Source organism: Stegostoma tigrinum, chromosome 19 (genome assembly GCF_030684315.1).
Source record: "Stegostoma tigrinum isolate sSteTig4 chromosome 19, sSteTig4.hap1, whole genome shotgun sequence".
NCBI classification, from domain to species: domain Eukaryota; kingdom Metazoa; phylum Chordata; class Chondrichthyes; order Orectolobiformes; family Stegostomatidae; genus Stegostoma; species Stegostoma tigrinum.
In genome coordinates, this window is record NC_081372.1 from 31,854,007 (window position 1) to 31,876,671 (window position 22,665).

Genomic DNA, 22,665 nt, shown 5'->3' on the forward strand with positions numbered 1-22,665 from the left:
ATTTTGAATTTTCAGGGAGAACTTCAATCACTTGCTACAGTTTATCAGCTGGTTACCCAAGCCTGTGAGGAGCTTGTTCAGAGTAAGTGCCAATAACAAGGTTTCAGATTCTATTGGTCGAATCATGCATCGTTTTTGGCTAAGTGCAAGTTATAACTCAAATTCTTTTCAAGGGATCCTTGCCATTTTAAATTTCATGCCATAATTACTAACTGCTCCTCATTAACTACCTACCATGCCCCGTGACATCTCTTACATCTGATTCTAGCCCATCTTATCATGTGCCATTCCCAGAAGAATTCACCACTCGGTGAATATTCATCAAAAGAAACATCATCTCTTGCATATGTGCCGTCTTGAAAAGGCTGCTGACTGAGGCATAGAACTGCTGGCAACCACTACAAGCTCCCTGGCTTTGTGTCCACATTAAATGGCACAGCAAGTCAGAAATAATGAGTCTGGGATCTCTGGCAAACAGGGCAAAGCACGACGCAAGGCAGGAACGTTATGAGCATAAAGGTAGGCTCAGAGCAAGTGACCAGTGACAGTGTATGAAGAGCCTGAAGCTGCAGCTTGGTCTAATCCACGAGCTATGTGCATGTCCCTGAGTGCACTGTGTCCTTTGCAGCAACATTACACTGAGTTGCCAGTGCAGCCTGAAGCATAGAATTGAGGTGTAAAGTGTCCTGTAAGTGGAATGAAGAGGTATCATGAGAATTCCTAGACGGTGACACATATTAAATGCTAAATTATGTGGATGTGGGATGCATGTGGAGCATTCTTTGAGATGTTAATGCCTTGTGTCCAACATGAAGGTTGATTGGAGCAAGTAGCAAGCTGAAGTAGACTGGTACGTGCTATGATTTCCATTTTGAGGTTTCTTGATGTCTACTTGCTTGGCATGTTTGGTCAGTGGGAAGTTGAATATTAATGTGGTGAGTTGTGGTATAAAAGAGGCATTTAACAAAGAACAATTCCCCTTAATTGGCTGTTGCTGTTGCTTGGTTTGAAATTCACCTCGTTGCTCATAAAAACCATTAAAGATGGCATGAGATACCCCTGGCTTTGAGATCGACCTTGGAGTTTTCACCTGTTTCTGGCACAAATCTTTTCATTGCTCACATCACCTGCACCTCATAAGAGTCTATCCAAAGGAAAAAGGGCTAATTGGATTTGGTGGGTTTTTTTTAGAAAAGCAACTTATCTGAATTTACATAACATTTCAGAGCACTTTATGGTTTCTGTCAACTTGTTGCTAAGTTTTATAACCCAGTGGACCATGAACATTTGATTGCCAATTTTGTCTTCAGACTTGATATTGAAGAAATTTTGTTAAAATTATTTTCATTATTGATAAGAATCATACAATGGTTTGCAAATTCGTGCATTTGTACATTTTATATATGATATGATGATATATATCATATATTGCTATGATAAGGCTATAATTATAATGAAGTGGCTTTGCAATCCTTAGGCTAAGAGAAACCTTGTAAAGCTGGTGGATTCTACTTGTGTGTTGCAACAATTTTGTGCAGTGGAAAATGAAAATATCAGTGTCCTAGCAACATTGTTCTATGTACATTTGTTCTATGTACTTGAGCATTGTAGTTAAAATTAAGGCAGGGAAATGTTTATGTAGGTCCATTGTTGGAATTTTTAACCTGACTTGTTAGTTTAAGTTGGCATTCCCCATGTATCCCTAACCAGGATGAAACTGGTATATGTAAATATCATGTGCTACAGATCCAGAGCAATTTGTTAAGATACATATTCTGTACGGTTTTGCAACAACTGGCTGGACGGGCTGGTTTGTGATATAGTGATGCCAACTATGTGAGTTTAATTCCCATATCCTGTTAAATTCCTGTTAAATTCACACTTTTCTGAAAGCCACCTGCAGACTATCCACTCGGAAAAGAGAACAGTGAAGCTAGACATGGGAACACCCAAGTGAATTGTGTATGAAACAACTGTTTTTGGGGCAAAGGAGGGAGAAGAAAATGAATTGCTAACAGCAGAACTAGAAGATTTTGCTCTGTTTCGTCCTGTTCGTCTCAGTCAATTGAGAAATAGCATCCAGTAACAAAGCAAATTGGAGAAACATCCACTTACCGATAAGTCAAAGACATTTACAAGTAAGATTACAAGACATCACTTAAGCAACTGTGGTCTCAGGTTAAAATCTAACAGTTCAAGGTTTATAAGGACTTTCTTTTTAAACTTCCTATTCTTGATTTTTTTTTAATGCATTGGACACTGTCCCCTTTTAACCTTCATACCTGTTTTTGTGTGTGCGCTTGATGACATTTTTTTTATATATCTTAGGATTAGTAATAAAGTTCATCTTTTTCACTCAAGAAAATCTTGAAATTGGGTCCTTAATTATGATTAATGCTAATGTTTTAATTGAAGTGTAATATAGCTTTATGCTAAAAGGAATTAAAAATCTTTGTCTAGCCAAATGGGTATTAGAAAGAGAGAATTGATTCACCCTACCTTAGCACATAAGCCTTGAATGTGCCTCAGAGCAGCATAAATCCATTGTTAGTTTCCATGTTTGACAATGCTGGTCAGTTTTCTGTGTGACTATACTTGATTGCTTAAACCTCTGGGTGGAGCTAGAGCATTAATTTAACATAAAGTTCCAGAGAAAAAGTCTGTGTTCTGACTGAGACCAGGAGTGTTCCCTTCCCAGAACAATATGAATCATGGTGAGAAAGTTTACAAACGTAGGGTGAGGTGTCCAGCAATGACCTGCTCAATTTTGAGACCATGAAGTCCCATTTCCAATCTAACTGTTAGATGGCCAGATGAGATTCTCAGTAGTAAGCAGGGAGAGGCCTATTTAATGGATTATCGCTCCTTAACAGGAGCAGTGGCAGCACAGACTGTGGATGCCCTGGGACACTGTCACTGAAATATGCTAGGTGTTAGAGTGGGATCAACAACACGAAGGAGTGGATGGTCATCCTCTCTGAGTGGGCATCAAGGTGACAACTGCATTGGACTTTAGGGCCAACAGCTTCTTTCAGGGAAGCACAGGAGACTTGTATAGGACTTCTTGATCGTCCACCAACCATTGCATCAAAATTGTTACTGATGCTTTTTGAGTCACATGACACTACTTCCTGTGTTTTGCCCAGCCTGTGCACTACACTTTGGCAATGTAGCTCGCTTCTCCCAGGTGTAGGGCATGATGGACTGTACATTTGTCTTATTGAGATGGTCATATCATCATACAGTTGAGTTCACTGTTGGAACAGAATTCTTTTTAAATTAATATGCAAGTCATTTGTGATCATTACTATCACTTCTTAGAGGTAGCCTGAGAGCTGCCATGGCATCAATATTCCTGAGACCATTTAATGAATCTATTGTGTTTGAGAGGCTAGAAACTTAGCATGGATGGTTCTTGGGGGACAAGTGCAATCCACTGTGACCTTAGCTGATTAATCCATTATTCAACCCCTGCCTGAAAACAAGTATAGATACAATTGTAGCCCATTGCTCAACCAGGGCCATGGTGAAACAGCCAATAGGCCTGGAGTGATGAGACTCCAGTTCTTAGATTGGTCAGGTTGGGCCTTGCAGTTCACGCAAGACAGAGTGTGCCACATAATCCTAGCATGCTATGCTCCACACAACTGGAGCAGGCAAAGAGGGGATGTGATGAATGCTTGCAGGCTGGGAGAGCAGCCACAGTATTCTGAGGAGGAAGACGAGGAAGTTGAGCAGAAAGATCATCCAGTTCAGCATGATAGATTGGTGCAGCATTGGACGCAACAAGCCAGACAAAATTTAATTCACACCTGGCTCCAGTGCAAGTGAGCTGGTTCAGTGATCAAGCATTGACTGTGAAATTGTTGATGCTTGAAAGGTAAGCTGTCTGTTTCTGTTCTGAACTACAATGCAGCTTTGGTTTCTTTATTTTCTGTTAAATTTAGCAGGACATGAATAAAAATAACAGCTTTGAAGCAATCAAAGACTTGCCTTATGTGATGGCTCCACATTGAACAATGATGAGATTCTGGGCTATAATAAATTGGTGAAAGAGATCAGTGATTTAAAGAGGACAAAAGCTGACATTTCGGGCCTAGACCCTTCATCAGAGAGGGGGATGGGGTGAGGGTTCTGGAATAAATAGGGAGAGAGGGGGAGGTGGACCGAAGATGGAGAGAAAAGAAGATAGGTGGAGAGAGTATAGGTGGGGAGGTAGGGAGGGATAGGTCAGTCCAGGGAAGACGGACAGGTCAAGGAGGTGGGATGAGGTTAGTAGGTAGATGGGGGTGCGGCTTGGGGTGGGACGAAAGGATGGGTGAGAGGAAGAACCAGGTTAGGGAGGCAGAGACAGGTGGGACTGGTTTTGGGATGCAGTGGGCGGAGGGGAAGAGCTGGGCTGGTTGTGTGGTGCAGTGGGGGGAGGGGACGAACTGGGCTGGTTTAGGGATGCGGTGGGGGAAGGGGAGATTTTGAAGCTGGTGAAGTCCACATTGATACCATTAGGCTTTACCATTACCCGAAGGTTGCAGGAACAGCAACTCATATTCTGCCTGGGAACCCTGCAGCCTAATGGTATCAATGTGGGCTTCACCAGCTTCAAAATCTCCCCTTCCCCCACCGCATCCCTAAACCAGCCCAGTTCGTCCCCTCCCCCCACTGCACCACACAACCAGCCCAGCTCTTCCCCTCCGCCCACTGCATCCCAAAACCAGTCCTAACCTGTTCTTCCTCTCACCCATCCCTTCCTCCCACCCCAAGCCGCACCCCCATCTACCTACTAACCTCATCCCATCTCCTTGACCTGTCCGTCTTCCCTGGACTGACCTATCCCCTCCCTACCTCCCCACCTATACTCTCCTCTCCACCTATCTTCTTTTCTCTCCATCTTCGGATAGCCTCCCCATCTCTCCCTATTTATTCCAGAACCCTCACCCCATCCCCCTCTCTGATGAAGGGTCTCGGCCCGAAATGTCAGCTTTTGTGCTCCTGAGATGCTGCTTGGCCTGCTGTGTTCATCCAGCCTCACATTTTATTATCTTGGATTCCCCAGCATCTGCAGTTCCCATTATCAGTGATTTAGAGAGGGATGTGATATCTAAGGACAGTCAATCTGGGTGTCTTGCTGCTGGAATAGTGATTAGTGTATGGATGTGCTCTTTTATATACAAAGGAGTGTCAGTCATGCCACCTGTGTGCCCTGAGGGGTATTTGTTTGGAGTTGCTGTCCCCCAGGGGATATGGTGAAGAACATTGTTGGATTACCAATGCTTGAGTGGGTGCACAAGTGGGATTCAAACATAGTGCCACACCAGAGATTCCAGAATATCCTGGCAGTAATTAATACTTACACCTTCAATAAGTGGGAGAGTTGAACTAGCACTGACATGTGGGGCACTGTGAGGATTTGATACGTAGTTGATGAGCTGTATTCAAGAAAATAGTGAGAGAAAAAAAAATCACCGGACCTCACAGAGAGAAAGCTGCCATAAAACTTGAAAAATGACACAGCCAATTTTTGGTAAGTTTCAGCTCCTTATGTGTGCTAATATGATATAAGTTTGAGATAGTTTAAAGTGCTGTCAATAACCTTGTTGGGTTGAAACTGAAATCATCTCTGCATTACACCGAAATCAGTTAAGATCTATAATAAATTGGTGAACACTTCAAACAAAAACGGTGCAAAAACTGGGCAGCACGGTGGCTCAGTGGTTAGCACTGCAGCCTCACAGCGCCAGGGACCAGGGTTTGATTCCCACTTCAGGCGACTGTCTGTGTGGAGTTTGCACGTTCTCCCTGTGTCTGCATGGCTTTCCTCCGGGTGCACTGGTTTCCTCCCACAGTCCAAAGATGTGCAGGCTAGGTGGATTGGCCATGCCAAATTGCCTGTAGTGTTCAGGGGTGTGTGCGTTATAGGGGGATGGGTCTGGGTGGGATGCTTCAAGGGGTGGTGTGGACTTGTTGGGCTGAAGGGTCTGTTTCCACACTGTAGGGAATCTAATCTAATCTAATCAAGGATGATTTAGAAAAATTTAATTTTCCCAGCTTCAGAACTATTTCCTTAATCACTAGAAAATTTTCCCATGTTGTGGGAGTGATGGATTTTGGGTTTCAATATCTACTTGCTCACTACAGGAATGGACTGTAATAAAGTGATACTGGTACACTTTTTCATAAACCAGGATGGTGCATATTTGAGTATCTCATAGAAGATACTTTCATCATTATCAGCAAGAAAAGCTCTTAAGGCCAAAGAAAAATGCAATAATTAAAATGATGTACATTCTATTAGAGGTGTCAAGAGAAATGGTAATCAGTGAATTGAAAAGACTTCAGTACCATGATTAGAGAATGTTGCCTCCTGGAAGTTGATGATTTAAACAATGGCTTTGAAAGTCCCAACTTGATTCTACCTTGCTTGTTTCGAAAAAACTGCTTAGAATCACAAGCACAACCTGCCCAATTAGCTCAAGTACAAATGTTGAAGGGATTTCAACAGTCTGAACCAAATGTACCCCATCACAGTCTGACATCTCCAAAACCGTGCCTAATTTGTAGAAAACCACAAGGATATGTGAATCATCCAAGAAGACTTCATCATTTGACACATGGAACAGACTCTTCCTGGGAGTGAGATGCACCATGTACATACCATTGCAAAAAGAAACTCAGCTTTCAAATGGCTGCTCCAAGTGATTGCACATAAAATTATGCTTAGCAAGGACAAATTCTACAGAATAGAAATTGCTCATAGAAATATGTACAAGTGCCCAAGAGACACATTTAGAAGGGAGACTATTGCAGTGTGAGAAGTGAAATACTTTATTTTAGATGCTCCTGTCAGTGCAGAGACAGCTATTGATTGTTTGCATTTTAAGTTTTTGTCACATTGACAACATTGAACAAACTTTGTGACTCCCTCTCATGCTGGAGATAAGACAAATTTTCCATATAGTGGCCAGCAGTGTCAGCAATGGAACATTATACGTCCACTTTTGAGGCCAATTAGATGGGAGCACCTACCAGTGTCCCTATTGTGACGATACTTTCAGCAATTATGATAAATTAAAATGTATATTAGAACACCGAAGGGATGAAAAAAATGCCAGGCTATCCTTACCCCATTGGAGGATATACTGTTGGTGATTATTGAAATAGGCATTGCCGAGGCTGCGGCCAGCTCAGTATAAACCACGCATTTTATTCCATGTAAACACTAAATGTTGAACATAAAGGTTAATTAATGTTTGTAATGAACTAAAGCCAGTGGAATATCAAATCTTTGCTTCATTATCTTTGCATGTTAGATTTATATACTAAAGGGCTCTAGCCTAGTCAGACAATGAAGGAAAACCCACAAGAGACTGACGATGCAGATGCACTGTCACTTATTGTCACACTAGAAGCCGTCAAGTCAAGGTTATCACAGCTGTTCACCAATTCTGCCCTCCAATAGATTAGTATGACTATTGAGGTTTAATGTGGTAAATAACAGCTGCTCCATTCAGCACAAACTGCCCTCTCTCCAAATAACAGCTTTAACACTCAATCCCCTGCCACCATGTCAATGCCCTTGCTGCTTGATGCTTGTCAGCAAGCTGGCCCAAACTGATGCTGAGTTGGTGCAGTTTGAAGTAAGGCTGTCCTGTGGGCTCAGAGCTGCGTGAGGTTGTCCGAAAAGGCCATCTGCCATCCCCTCGCTAACATTAGCAGCCCTTCCGCTCTCATTACTGCAGCTCTGGGTAGCACGTTAAAGGAACATTATGGCAGGCAAAGGTGCCCACAGGGTGGGTATTAAAATTTGAACAAGAGTGGTTACTTTAATCATGCATCATTTATTGTATTTGTTTACAACATCTATTTCTTTTCATGGAGTTTGTTTCATACTATAGGGAAGAGGTTGATGAATAGTTCAGTGACAGAGGGAAGGTAAGGATTGTATGACTTTCGGTGACTTGGAATTTGGGATTACAGTTTCTGGTATTTCAGTGAAGTCTGTTAATTATGGATTGGGCAGACAGAAGTTGTCTATGTTACCGTTTCCTTTTTCATTTTCTTCCTTTTGTCTCCTCCTCTTCTTCGTGTTCCCATCCTTCATCTCTTCAGCCTAGAGCTGATGACAACGGTAGGCTCCTCTGGGTTGTGCAGCGTGCAGCTTGCAGCAGACACTATCATGAGATCCAATTTGTTCCATATTTCAGGACTTCTCCAGAGAAGCTGAGGCAACAGAATCATTGTTTTTATATGTCAGTTCCTTGGCCTATTAGATTTCTTATGGTCGCATTGGCTGCAGACACATACATGAGTTGCAAACTAAAATTGACCACTTCTGGTTGTCCTTCAAAGCAAGGTGGGCAGTTACCATGGAGAGCAGCCCTGGAAAGAACCTGGTTGTGGAGCCATTTTCAGGGGGAAAGCTGTTACGCTGCAGCTACCACACAGGAAGTTCTGGTTGACTACTAAGCTGTCCCACTTCTACCAATTTTTATCAAATCATAGAGTCATACAGCACAGAAACAGACCCTTTTGGTCCAACTCATCCATGCCAACCAAGTTTCCCAAACTAAATTAGTCCCATTTGCCTGCGTTTGGCCCATATCCATCCAAACCTTTCCTATTCATGTATCTATCCAAATGTCTTTTAAATGTTGTAACTATACCAGCTTCCACCTCTCCCTCTAGCAGTTCATTCCACATATGAACTATCATTTAAAAATGCCACCCATCAGTCCCTTTTAAATTTTGCTCCTCTCACCTTAAAAATAAGGCCCCTGGTTTTGAACTCAATCACCCTAGGGAAGAGACCTTTGCTATTCACCTTATCTATGCCCTTCATGATTTTATAAACCTCTACAAAATCACCCCTCAACCACCTAAGCTCCACTGGAAAGCCCTAGCTGATCCTTATAACTCAAACCCTCCCGCCCCAGCAACATCCTGGTAAATCTTTTCTGAACTCTCTCCAATTTAATCCTATCCTTCCTATAGCAGGACAATCACAACTGTAAATAGTAGTCCAAAAGAGGCCTCACCAACATCCTGTACAGCCTCAACATGACATCCCAACTCCTGTACTCGATGGTCTGAGCAATGAAGAAAGCATACCAAATGTTGCCTGACTACATTATCTAACATAGTTCCTGAACCCCTAAGTCTCTCTGCTCGACAACGCTACCTAGGACCCTATCGTTAACTGTATAAGTCCCGCCCTTGCTTGCTTCACCAAAATGCTATACTTCACATTTATCCAAATTAAGCTCCATCTACCACTCCTCAGCCCATTGGCTCAATTCATCCGGATCCCTTTGTAATCTTAGATAACCTTCCTCACTGTCGACCATGCCACCAATGTTGGTGTCATCCGCAAACTTTCTAATTATGCATCTTAAATTCTCATCCAAATTGTTTGTATAAATTACAAACAATAGTGGATGTAGCACTGGATCCTATGGAACGCCACTGGTTATGAAAATGGAGCATCAGTGTTCAACATTCTATCATGTGACTTTAATACCTGAGATTTTCATTGACTTGAACAGTTCAAAAATGAACCCTACTGACCTAAAATGGCTGCTGCAATCATCTGACAAGTACGGGCAGCCCACACAAATATGCAAAACTGGTTCCAATGGAATTACTATTATAATCAAGAGGCCTTGAAACTCAGCCATGCATCAATAAATTTGCATCTTCGTTTTACTTACACTTTTATGATAGAATCACATTTTGAGAGACGCAAGGCTGCTTACAGCTATCCAGTGTGGGATGAAACAATGCCACAGGCATCAGAGTTCGCAAAGAAGCTATGTATCAACATCAGCTTCTCTGCAACCAAGGAGAGAGAAAGTAACATGAACTGATTACTGCAAGAATACTGAGTGTTTTTCTCCCCCTCTCTATCAATCTTGAAAACAAGTACCAGTGGAAAAAGTACCTTGTGAAAATCACTGCCACTGAGAAATAATCTTGAGAAAACATAACCGCAGCTAAATAGTTTGGACTCCGGTCTCACTCTCGCAACTCAAGGATTCTGAAAACTTTAAACTTCAACTAAATTTACCTTCTTGTATGACCAGACACCCTCCCTCCCCCTTCTTTTTATACTTGTTATCTGCATTTGTGTATATCTTATGTTACATTTTTATTACTTTTTCTCGGGACAATGCCTAATAAAATTCCTCTTTTTTCCACCCCAGAAAATCTAGGCTTTGGAGCTTTTATTTGGGTATATTTGATGAAGTTTTGAGTGTGATAGTTGTGTACACACAGTCCCTGGATTGCAAACAGATTCTGTTCTTGAGACCATTTGTAAGTTTATTTGCATGCAATTCAGAATACAGTGCAAGACAATATAAACTAGCTGTTTATAAGTACAGGAAACATTCATTGTTGGATCTTTAAAATTACACCCTTCTATGGAATTGTACTCCTAAGTACAAGTGTTCAAGAGCGAGACATTGATTAATCAGGGACTCCACATGTCTTAGAAATGATGTTGGAACCAGTTGAGAGGGATTAAAAGAAAAGAGCTGAACATTTTTCCTCATAATGTACATGTCAAAAGCCCATTGAAAGGATTTGCAGCTTGATAATTAACCTGTTTCAGCATGTTGTGAGGCACATTTTGAGACCATCAAGAGAGGGACTCGAATCAGAGCTTTTGTCTTAGAAGTTGAGCACTTCAAACTAAAAGTCTTGATCACTGTCTTCACTGGACAGTGTGCATCACCCAGTAATCACCATTTAGTTTGTTGTGGTGCTTCAAATGCATTTGTCACAATGACTGTCTCAGAATGAAGGCATCTAGAAACAGGGCATTGAACTGTACAATGTATCCTATATGATCACAAGTCAGCTGCATTTTGAAGAACTGGAATCCGTTTTGTCCTGTAAATGGCAGAGCTGACTAGTAGAAGACACAAAATAGTGTATATGCAGTGGAAAAAGCAACAATCTTAGAAAACCGTTTCAGAGATAGTAGGAACTGCAGATGCTGGAGAAGCTGAGATAACAAGGTGTAGGGCTGGATGAACACAGCAGGTCGAGCAGGAAGGCTGATGTTTCGGGCCTAGACCCTTCTTCAGAACGAAATTGCATAACAGTTCATACCACCACCAGTCATCTCTTGCTCTCTGTCTAGCGAGAAAGCAGCCCTTGTGGTCAGGTAATTCTGTGGATACTTAACCTTCGTATAGTTGTGGTTGTGACTGCATCAATTGATAGATTTCAATGTGGCCCTCCTTGATGTCTGGGAAAAGGAGCTCTATGTAGAAGTTTTTTTTTGTTCATGAGATATCGGTGTTGCTGCCCATCTCTAATTGCCCAGAGGGCAGTTAGGAGCCAACCACGTTTCAGCAGAGTCACAAGTAGGCCAGACCAGGTAAGAATGACAAATTTCCTTCTCTAAAGTCATTAGTTGAGATGAGTTTTGGCAACAACTGACAGTGAACACATGGTTGCCATTAGGCAAACATTTTAATTCTATTTTTGTTTTGTTCAAGTTTTTCACCATGATGAGATTTGAACCCCAGTCCCTAGCCTGGAGTTGTGGATTACTGAACTACTAATTTAACTGATATGCTACAACCTAAGTCAGCAAAAGTTTCTGTGCTTCTTGTTATAATACTAGACTTTGGTAACATGGAATATTTATGGAAAGCAACAAAAAGATGTAGAATCAAACCAACAGCCAGTCGAAATAGATAGGCAACTAACTTGTAGGAAGCTGACAAACACTATAACAAGCACTAGTTGATCGATAGTGCTTGCCACTGAACTGTGAAAGGTGACGAGAGTGACTAAGCTAGATTGCGGGAGCTTCAAAATGACACCACTGACATCAAGTCAGCAATATATGTTGACTGCAATGGAGCTGAAAGTTAAGGTATTACATATATCAGAACACTGAACAAAGACACTTATTCTGTGCCACTGGGAGATGAAAATTTGCTTCAACGTTGTCTAGAACATCATTTGAATCCAATGCTTAGATTGTAATTTGACAATTTTCCAGGTAACTATCATTGTATAAAACCTAAAGACTTCATCAACAAGTTAATATCCCTTAAAAATTATGAGAGTCTGCATTTCCACTGAATAAAACTTGATGCTGGATAGTAGACTCATAATTCCAGGGATAAAATGCCTGTTAACCAGAGAACTGAGTGCATTTTAACTCTGTTTACAGATGATTATAAAAGTAACCATTATTCTGTTGCAGTAATTCTTGTGGCTTTTATTTGTTGACTCTTAGATCACATGATGAAATTTGATTCGATCCTGACTGAGCTTACAAGGAACCCAGTACCTGTCCGGATTATACAGGGGCCCACAGGTGAAGCAGGGCGCCCAGGGAAGCCAGGACCACCTGGAAGTAGAGGGCCTCCTGGAATACCAGGCATGCCAGGACATGATGGCAAGGCTGGCTATCCAGGAGAGATAGGTATTTTACATCTTCTTGCTTATATTTTCAACAACAGGCTTAATCCAATTACTGGAAAATATTTCCAGATACAGAATTAGTTATCTCATTCCCAGCATTAAGCTAGCAAACAGATGAGATGATTTTATTTCCTGAACAGTAATCTGGCCGGATGGATTACAGATAAAAATGGAATATTCTGCAAGTACTCAGTGTGTCTATGTGGTCAGAGGAACAAAGTTAGCATTTCAGCTGTGTGGTTTCAATCAATACCCTAGATTATGTGCTTGCTCCAGAACCAAACTGAATTATTTTGTTCTTTATATTGAAGAGGGGGAAGAAATTTCTAAATGAATTTAAATGGAACAGGGCAATGAACATATTCTAGGGTCTATTTGTGTTCACTGTTAGCCTTCAAGTGCACAGCATGTTTCAAATGCTTGGTAGCCCAGAGGCCTCTATGCGAATACTTATTTGCACTATCATTTTAACAAGTTATTCTTCTGCTGTAGAGTGTGAATGTGACAATTTCCTCAATTGCTCTAAAGGACAATCATCTAGTTTTCTAATTCTTATGTGATTCCTATCGTGATCCTTAAACTGAGTGTGTGTATTGCTTGTGAATGTGGCAGTAGATCACATGGAATGAAGACTGAGTTTAGGGCTCTAGAGATGTCACCTCTTGCCATTTACTGCCTATAATTAATGAAAGTCTTTTGACTTTCATGACATAGGTATGGATCACTTTCTGTAACAATTCAGTACTGATTTTATGACACTACGTTCATGCAAAATTGTCCCTTCTGTAAAAGATGTCTCTTCTGGTATTAATTCTTAGTTGATCAGTTAAAAGAAATTTTGAGACTGAATTCTCCTCAGTGACTATGAGTGTACCACAAAATCAACCTGCTTGGAAAAAATATGATACGTTTCACTTGCAGGTGGGACTTGAACCTTCTGGTCAAGAGGTAAAGTAATTTTTACTGCACCACAAAACCCTTTGGATTATGACTATGTTGTAAAGCCTAAATTAACCAGGGAAGTAGCATTGAATGCAACTGCAGATTCAAGTATTGAGCTTTTGTGGGCTGATGAAAATGCTGAAAACATGGGATTCAATAGGACAGTTACAGAAATTCAAAGATGGGCTTTAATGGGAGAGTTGGGCTTCAAGTGGGATGAACTCCAAGTAGTTAAGTTGATCCTGCCCATGCTTGATTTTTTTTTCTTACTGAATTAAGTTATTGCCTTCATTCCAGGGTTTGCACAATGGGCATATTTAACTGATTTCAAGCATTGAAATTATCAAGTCCCTCCTGACTAGTTAAATAGAGAACACATGTGTCCATGTTAAGGTTCAGGTGCACAGTGCTCAATGCTTTATATAGATTATTAAATTGAAAAATGTACACCATGGTGTTCATATAAATTGATTATTTGATTCATACAGATGTCCAACAAACTGGATCATTTACATTTAGAGACATGCCAGTTTTGCCAATGTGTGGTTTTAAATTTTTCTAAGTGCATTCTTTTTTCAACAGGTAAACCAGGTGATAAAGGAGAGAAGGGTAGCCCAGGAGTAAATGCTCCAGGGTCTGAGGGACCAAGAGGGCCTCCAGGTAATGAAATGAAGGATTACAAAGCTTGGCTAAAATTCAGACTGAAAGTAGATGGAAATTGTGGAATTTATGACATTATTCAGGTTTAGAGAATTCATATATATGAATGAACATATAAACAGATCAGGAGTAGGAATGGGTCACTTGGCCCCTTGAGCCTGCTTTGCTATTTAATAAGAACAATACCGATCTTATTGTGGTCTTAATTCCACTTTCCTGCCTACTCACTGTACTCTTTTTAGTCACAAATCTATATATATCTGCTTTTAAAAATATTCAGCAACCCTGCCTCTACCACTCTCTGGGGAAGAAAGTTCCACAAACATATGACTATTTGAGAGAGAAAAAAATAGTTCTCATCATTTTAAATGTTATACCCCTATATTTAAACTGTGGAGCCTGGTTCTAGTCTCTGCCACAATTTCATTTATCTTTTTAACATGCACCTTGACAAGACCTCTCAGGATTTTGTATGTTTCAATGAAATCACCTCGTTCTTCCTAACTCCAATGAAGAGAGATCCAACCATCCCACATAATATTACCCTTCCATTCCCAGAAATCAGTCAAGTTAACCTTTCTCTGAATTGCCTCTAATTCAATTACATCCTTTCTTAAATAAGAAAATCAACATTATACAAAACACCCTAGATTCTAGTTACAACTAAATCAACCTACACATGGATATTGCACACACCCTGGAACAAGTGAGGCTTGCATCCAGGTCTCCAGGCCACAATTACTCATACAATTAAAAGCTTTTTATTTTTTTGTATATCCAGAAGTGTTACCACACATTACCTAATTGCTTTTTATCACACTACCAAGTCAACTAAACAATGAAAAGCTTTTTATTTCTTCTTTCCGCACATGCTTTTATACACTACCAAAAGGTTTTCCCTACCAGCAAATCACCTGTACAATTAAAAGCATTTTTTCAAAATGAAAGGTTATGTCTTATATTTTAATAACACAAGCAGAATTAATTAACCTGTTCCTTTGCCACAGTATTAAATAAGAATAATTGAGTCCTTTAGCGCTGGATAACTAAAGAAGAGCTTCACCAGTTTAATTACATCAACTAATTATTGAATCTCATTTAGTTTAATGGCTAATATAAGCTTACTACATATTTAAATATGAGTGAACTGATCCAAGATGAGAAGGCAAGCAGTGTCACCAGGTAAGTTAGATGAGGAAGGATATTTTGGCTGATTTAAATCATCCATGCGTAAAGTTTTTACAGTCCTTCCCTCCAACCCTGCATTATGTCATCCAACAGTTTATTAATTAATCTGGGTTTTGCTTCTACCCAATGCAGAATGCTATATGAGTAATCTGCACTTCATTATATCAAACTGTGCCTGCGTTATTGTTCAACATAGGGTTGCTGGCTGCCACCGCCCGGTTTATAGGATAGAGAAAGAATGCTATTAGTCTAATGAAAAGAGTCTCTTTTTAAAAACATTTTATTTTGCATGTCACCAACTAACTACAATATAACAGACATTGTACAGAGACTAAGAGTGGCACGGTGGCTAGAGGTTAGCACTGCTGCCTCACAGCGCCGGAGATGGGGGCCTGATTCCACCCTCGGGCGACTGTCCATGTGGAATTTGCATACTCTCCCTGTGTCTGCATGAGTTTCCTCTGGGTGTTCCAGTTTCTTCCCACAGTCAAAAGATGTGCAGGTTAAATTGATTGGCCATGCTAAATTGTCCGGAGTGTCCAGGGATGGTGTTGATTAGGTGAGTTAGCCATGGGAAATGCAGGGTTGAAGTTATAGGATAAGGGGAGTGGGTCTGGTTGGGATGCTGTCTGGAGGGTCAGTGTGGAATCAATGGGCTAAATGGCCTGCTTCCAAACTATAGGGATCCTATGATTCTACCATTGAAAGGACCTGCGTCATAGATTGTTGTACTTCAAGAACATAAATTTTTTTCTGACCAAAGCGGCTCAACATCATCATAGTGGATGGTTAAGACATTCCTTAGCTTTGATTTGATCAGGACCTGAAAGTCCTTAATCATCTTCTGAACGTGGGCCAGCTCTTCTGGGTCAAAGTGATAGGGATGTTGCATTATGGACCCACTTTAATTCTTAGTTTTTTCCCTTGGGTTCAAATCGTAGCTTTTGTTATGACCGGATCCTTAGTGGGGTTCGTAATTTGTTACAGATCCAGACAGAATATCCTAATCTGTTAAATTTTTGGGTGAGGAGGAATTTACTGGTTGCCCCTTTATTTTATTCATCCATCACCCCATGGCTGGTCGCAACAAAACTATTTTGAATATGCACCTTTCTTTCAAACCAAACAATCTCTTGTTTGAAATAGAGCCTCCTAATGAGGATGAGTTTACTAATTACTAAGAGTGTCAAGAGTTAGTAATGCAGTACGCATGCTGGAAAATATTTATGGGACAAGTGCAAAAAATAAAAATTTAAAAACCACAGATTTATAGGTCAGTATTGGAATCTTTAGTGAAGAGGGGATCATTGTATATTGCCCCTGATACGATGGAGACTACATGAAGCGTTGACGTTAATAGGTGCACAGTTAGCATCACAATGCTTTGTTTTGTAGCTTAGATAAGATTCTGTAATTCTAATGCCTGTTATCTGTAATTGAATTCCAGTTCTCAGACTGTAAGAGAATATTTTTTTTGTCATATTTCCTTTTTAACCAGTTCATATCACTCAGAGTTAGAAAGGGTCTTTACCTGCAACACAGGGTAACTAGGGGATAGTTCCTTGACTGTGACTTTCAACACACTACTGCTAAGTCGAGTTGAAGCTGAGATTTGAAGCCCTCTCTTTGTTAGTCGCCCAAAGAAAAAATGCAAGATACATTTGTATTTTCGTCTGTAATCCACCCAAGTTGCACTTGCTGTTGAGCACGGAGTCTTCAGCCCTCATTATCATTGTAGTTAAGTCTGTTTACCTGACAATTTACATGTCTGCTGATCCCCTGTAATAAAGTTGATCTCTCCTTATAGATTTGAAGCCTCATTCTATATATGTATTGGCTTTCTCCAGAATAAAATCCTTATTTGACTGTAATGGATATGACAAAGCCTCATAAAAACTTCGAATGGCAATTCTGTGTATTCTGAACTCTGGCATTAAATTACCAAAGTTACGTTTTCCCATTAATCTGTACAGAATATAAACTAAATGATGACCTGTTCACAGCTCTTGCTGGTGAACTCCTCTATTTCATCTTCCTCTTCAAAACAATTCAAAGTTCTGAGAATAAAATACCTGTCAAAAGTTTTAACTGTTTTGTACATGGAATAAATTCCTGTCAGTTTAATCCAAAATGTTACTCTGTACAATAGTTAATTTGATTGAAATTCTCCTCACCTCTTTTAGCAAAAAAGAGTGCTGACGATGGAACTGTTTGTCCCTGTTGTTCAATGCCAGTATCAAGCGCACACAAATTCAAGAGGGGCCAAATTCAAAAATAAAGAGGGAATTTCAGAAAAAAAGTCCTTCATTCAACATTTCGAACTTTACTCCTTCCTATATTAGCCACTCATGTGACTTCTCAGAAAGAGATTGGCAATTTGTGTCAGTTGGTTTCCTCTCCACCCAAATTTTGGAATTAAACAATCTACGTTAGTATCATGTTGGATTCTGAGAACCAAGAGACAAAGGACAACCCATGCTGTCAATCTGAAATTGGATTTGATCGATAGACTCAGAGGTGAAAGGAGTTTCTGTAAAACAAGTGAACTAGTCTCTTACTTGACAAGAACATGCAGTAACTTATTTTTTGATTGAATGAAGTTCTGGTGTTTACATTTGTGTAGGTTCTCAAGGTGAAGGAGAACGTGGAAGGCAAGGGCCACAGGGCTTGCCTGGTCCACCAGGCCGTCCTGGGCTACCAGGTATTCCTGGATCCATTGGGCCACCAGGTCCTGCAGGACATTGTGATATCTCTACCTGCAGCACATTAAACCCAAGAGGTAAATATGAATACCCTTTGCCAAATGTTAGTAATGAGAACAGTTTTTGAGGTAATTTTTGTTTTAAATATATCTTTCCACAGAAAGCCATTTCATAAGAAATGTTTAATGTGACAGTCTCTATTTCTGGTTCCTGTTTTCATTATTAATATTACAAAAATTTTGTTTTAATTAGGAGAATCAGAATTTGAATCTGAGGGTGAATTGCAGGACCTGCCTTAAAGAATTTACAGCTATGGAAGCAAATCTTTTAAATTGTAAGAACAAATGTAAAATAACCAAACCAAAGTCTGTTCCAAGAACAGAAGCATTTTCATATTAGAGTGATGGCACTGTAAGTCCTGATGTGCACTATTCCATGAGGAATACTTGTGTTCGAGAAAGACCGAAAGTGTTCACTGTTGGAGAGTTACAGTCATTTGCCAAATGAATGTTTTTTGTATCTTTTCAAATTATGACATCCTCATTATTCTTAAATCAATATGAATAAGTGAATACTGTAATTATGTACTTTGCCTCTGTGTGTAATTAATTGAGAGTTTGTGAAATACCCTCTGGATGTAAGGGCAAATTATTGTCATGTCACTCAGTGTGAACCTGCGAGAAGTAGATGTTAGAATCTGAAATGCTTCTCATTCAACATCATTTAATACATAAATATATTCACAAAATAGTCGTAATAAATGTCCAGAATTAAATATAGTTTAAGTGTATAAATGTACTTATTAATTATAGCATACTGTTTATTTTGAGGTTGATTGATACGACCAAATTTTAATGAATGAGCAGACTGTCTAATTATTTAAGGATTTTTGTATGTTTCAAAATATGCTTACATTTTCAAGCATATTCCAAAAACATCAATAAATATGTTTAAACCCAACATAGTAATTATTATATTTGATCACGCCATTTAGAATGGAATTGATATTAATAATCATTTGGGACAAGCTGTTTACCAGGTTGGGAGTGTGCTATGTTGAATCCTTTGGGGAATTTGGAGAGATGAGTTTATAGCAGTGAGTTTAAAATAAGGAGAAATGGAACTCAAAATAGTACCAAGAGAGTAACATCAAAGGTAGACAGCTAAAACAGCTGTACACCAGATACACTCAAGTCTACATTTCTTGCGCTGAAAGGTGCAAAGATCATGGGTACATCAGAGAGAATGACCATGTTAGGCCTTGGCAAGGTCAGTTATGGAGTATACTACTTTACACAGACTTCCACTGTTGCTTATGTATCTGCTTTAGCAGCAAGTAAAACGTTCTACTGCTTAAAGATGTAGCGGCAGAAGATAATGGTCAGGTTTTAGAATTGAGCAACAGATTTTTGACATCCAGACATGTGTCACTGCCGCAGTTAAGAATGTGGATCATCTTTGTTCCAAGGGGCTCCTCAGAACCCTGGCCCTCAGCAATCATCCTAATGCTGCAACAATAGTTTTAAAAATAGCACAGAGATGTAGAGATAGAAATCATTTTCATAAGAAACTCTTGTTTAAATGTGCTAGCATATTGAACCAAGGCAGTAAGTTAAGCCGGGAGTTAAGCCGTGAACAGTTGAATTTCAGAGTTCATGTTCATGAAGGGTGAAAAGGGGGATACTGCCCAAGAAAGTATTGGGAAACATAAAACAGAATGTTGTGCCCTCCCTCATGGTGCTTCTTGTGGTGGGGAGGCATTTAAATAATAGAAAGGTTGTGCATGGGTACAATGCCATTTCTGGTCTCTACTCCAAAGCTGGTTGGTGGAAGGTCTGTGGACAACCCTCCCACCATGTTATAAGTTGAGCCTTTAAATGGGCTGTTAACACTTGAGGGCTGTTGGGTGTTTCAGGGAGTGTGGTGTCGCTCATTTGAAGAATCAGTATTTGATCAAGCGAACCAGCATCGGGAACTGAAGGCCCATTGTAAGTCAACCAATGCTTTGTTGCTGACTGCCATGATTCCCCTCCCGCCATCATTCAATTCTACCTTGGGATTCAGCGATGAACCTAGACCCCTGTCAAGCTTGTAACCATCGCCTCATCATCGGTGCTGCAACTTGGTGGAGCTGCCAGCCTCTGAGGATCAAGAATCTCTGTCCCCAGACAGAGGCTGATTGTTGGCCATTTAAGTGCTTGAGAGTCACAAGATGTAGTGGGCCTTCCTAAATAAGAAGCACATGCAGGGTTTAGAACATAGCTGAGAGCACGGTCACATCCACATGATTCCACCTGAATATCAAAGTAACAAAATTATGATTAATGGCTGAGCAATAGACAAGCTGAGCCAGGGATTGAAATAGACAATGTTACAGAGATGGAATTAGGCAGTCCGGGTGATGGAGTGAATGTGTGTATTTCATCTCAAGAACAATTAGCATTCAAAAGTTTTAATCAATTTAAACCTCTGATCAGAGAGAGTTAGTGAATTGGGAGCAGAGTTTGTGATGAGCAATTGAGACAGTGGCTTCAGTCTTTCCAATTAAGGAAACTTCTGCTTATCTAGTCTTCCAATTGACGTCCAGTGGTTATTAAGTACAGCATTTAGGTCACGTTAATTTAGCAGGTTCAACTGCTCCCTCCAGCCTATATGAGAGTGGAAAGAAGAGAGTGAGGATGTAAACGTAAAGGAAAAAAAGAAGGAGCAGATAGTGTAAGAGGAAGAGGGTAGAATGGTGTAAAGAGGAAGGGTAGAGATGGGAAAGCTGACTGGAAGGGAAGCAATATTGTAAGAAGTTTGAAAATCTCTGTATATGGCACGAGGGGACATTGGGTGTGCACGCAGACTTTGAGTTCATTGAGACTCTTCGATTCACAGCAATCTAATTAGACATTTCTGAAGCTCTCAAAACAATGGGATTGGCTGATTCTGAATGCTTTCCAATGAGTGGAAAGATGAAACTTAAAGAGAACCTGTCCAGCATGTTAAGTTAACTTCAATTTGTAATTTCAGTTTGGAAATTTACATGAAAGACTTTTTGTCACTGGCAAACAGAAAACCTTTCCTTACTAGAAAGTAGCATGGTGAGAGAAGGGAAATTTGGTATGTAAAGATAAATGTTTTCTGTATAAATATAAATAAGTACAAAGTAGCATTAAACATTGAGCTTTTACTTTGGTAGAGTCAAATGGAGCAACAACTATTAGTTTAAATAGACAGGCAGACAGTTTGGGATGTGATCAAGTTGCTAAGAGTTAAAATGGCCCAGCATCCAGCATTACCATTTAACAATAAACTGAAACAGCAAACTGTGGATGCTGAAAATCTAAAACAAAAACAGAAATTGCTGGAAAAACTCCAACATGTCTGGCAGTATCTGTGGAGAGTAAGCAGAGTTAATGCTTCAGTGTCAGTGACCTTCTTTAGAACAGAAATGGTAACTTCCTTGGGCAGGAAGGACAGAGACAAGTAATCTGCCTGGGCAGTCCTGTTCATGGATTTTGGGAAGAAGGGAGAAGTGGGCTGCCAGGGTTTGAGGAACTATGAACAGTTGGGAGCAGATCTTCAGATAAGAGGAGATTAGTGACCATTGTGGGCACTACAATCCAATGCTCCGTGGTTGGGTCATGGTCCGGGGGAGATTGGAGGAGTTCAGCCTCTGTAAGGGGTCAGTACACCAGACAACAATAGCACCACCCTTATCAGCAGACAACATTAGGGTTGGATCTGAGAGCACAGAGTGCAGTCAGTTTAGAGGAAGAAGTTTGAATGGGGCAGAGAAGTTAAGACGACCAACGTCATGTCAACAGTTCTTAATGTGATCAAGTGAAGGTAAAAGGGGAGGATTCCAGATGGAGCGAGAGTGTTGGAGGCAGGTGAAGGGGTCTGTGAGACGGGCAGAGGACTCCTGGCCAAAGAAATGGGCAAAAAGGTCAAGGTCATGGAAGAAAAGATCAACATCTTTGTCGTGTCTGAAATTCATTAAGGTGGGTTTGTGAGGGAAATGACTAAGTCCTTTGGTGGGTACAGAATGTTCAGTGTCAGAGATCAGAAAGTTAGAAGGGGTAATAAATACCCAATGACAAGTGGGTTTAGGAATAAGGGTGGAGACAAAGGGAAGGGAAGGTGAGGAAGGTTCCGGATGGGCGTACGTATTTGAGTCATTACAGGTTGTGTTCTTTAATGCCTTAAAGGAAGAGAAAACGTTTCTTGTTAGAATGTTGAGCAAGCTGTAAAATAAAGTGGCAGTGGTGGACAGGACAACTCTGAGGTAGCACAGGCGGAGCAGATGAAGAGAAAGAGGTCAAGTGTGTGCAATGACGAACACATCGCACTGAGTATGCATGTCAGGTTACGGCACGAACAGCTGTCTGAGGAGTGTTGAATGTCAAAGAGATACCTGTGATCCTGGGTGCATTCAAAATCCAAAGGTTGAAACTTCAGTTACAATCTACTTGGGGTGAGTCTGAGCTGGAGGCAGTCACTGAGGAATGTGATCTGGCTGTTGAAGCATGTTTTGGCAAATACCTTGTCAAACGCTTGGAGCAACACTGAAAGAAATGACAGTGAATGAGAAGACAGAGGGGAATAGAAATCGTGTTGGAGGAATAGAACTTCTTCAAGGTGCGCATACCATGAAGAAATGTGGCAGTGAGATAACGGCTAAATTAAACAAAGAACTGCAGATGCTGAAAATCTGAAACAAACACAGAAAAAGGTAGAGAAACCT

General features: G+C 40.4%; 1 protein-coding gene across 1 annotated transcript in view; it reads left to right on the plus strand.

Annotated features, from left to right (window-relative positions):
- The window catches only part of LOC125461646 (collagen alpha-1(XIV) chain-like), a 143,349-nt gene extending 124,557 nt beyond the window's left edge, over positions 1–18,792 (plus strand). Inside the window, exons 44-48 of the mRNA XM_048550601.2 lie at positions 16–82; positions 12,254–12,442; positions 13,966–14,043; positions 17,855–18,010; positions 18,186–18,792. Of these exons, the coding sequence (XP_048406558.2) occupies positions 16–82; positions 12,254–12,442; positions 13,966–14,043; positions 17,855–18,010; positions 18,186–18,232 (537 nt within the window). The 3' untranslated portion in view covers positions 18,233–18,792. The remainder of the gene's footprint in view (positions 1–15; positions 83–12,253; positions 12,443–13,965; positions 14,044–17,854; positions 18,011–18,185) is intronic.
- Positions 18,793–22,665: the final 3,873 nt, after the last annotated feature.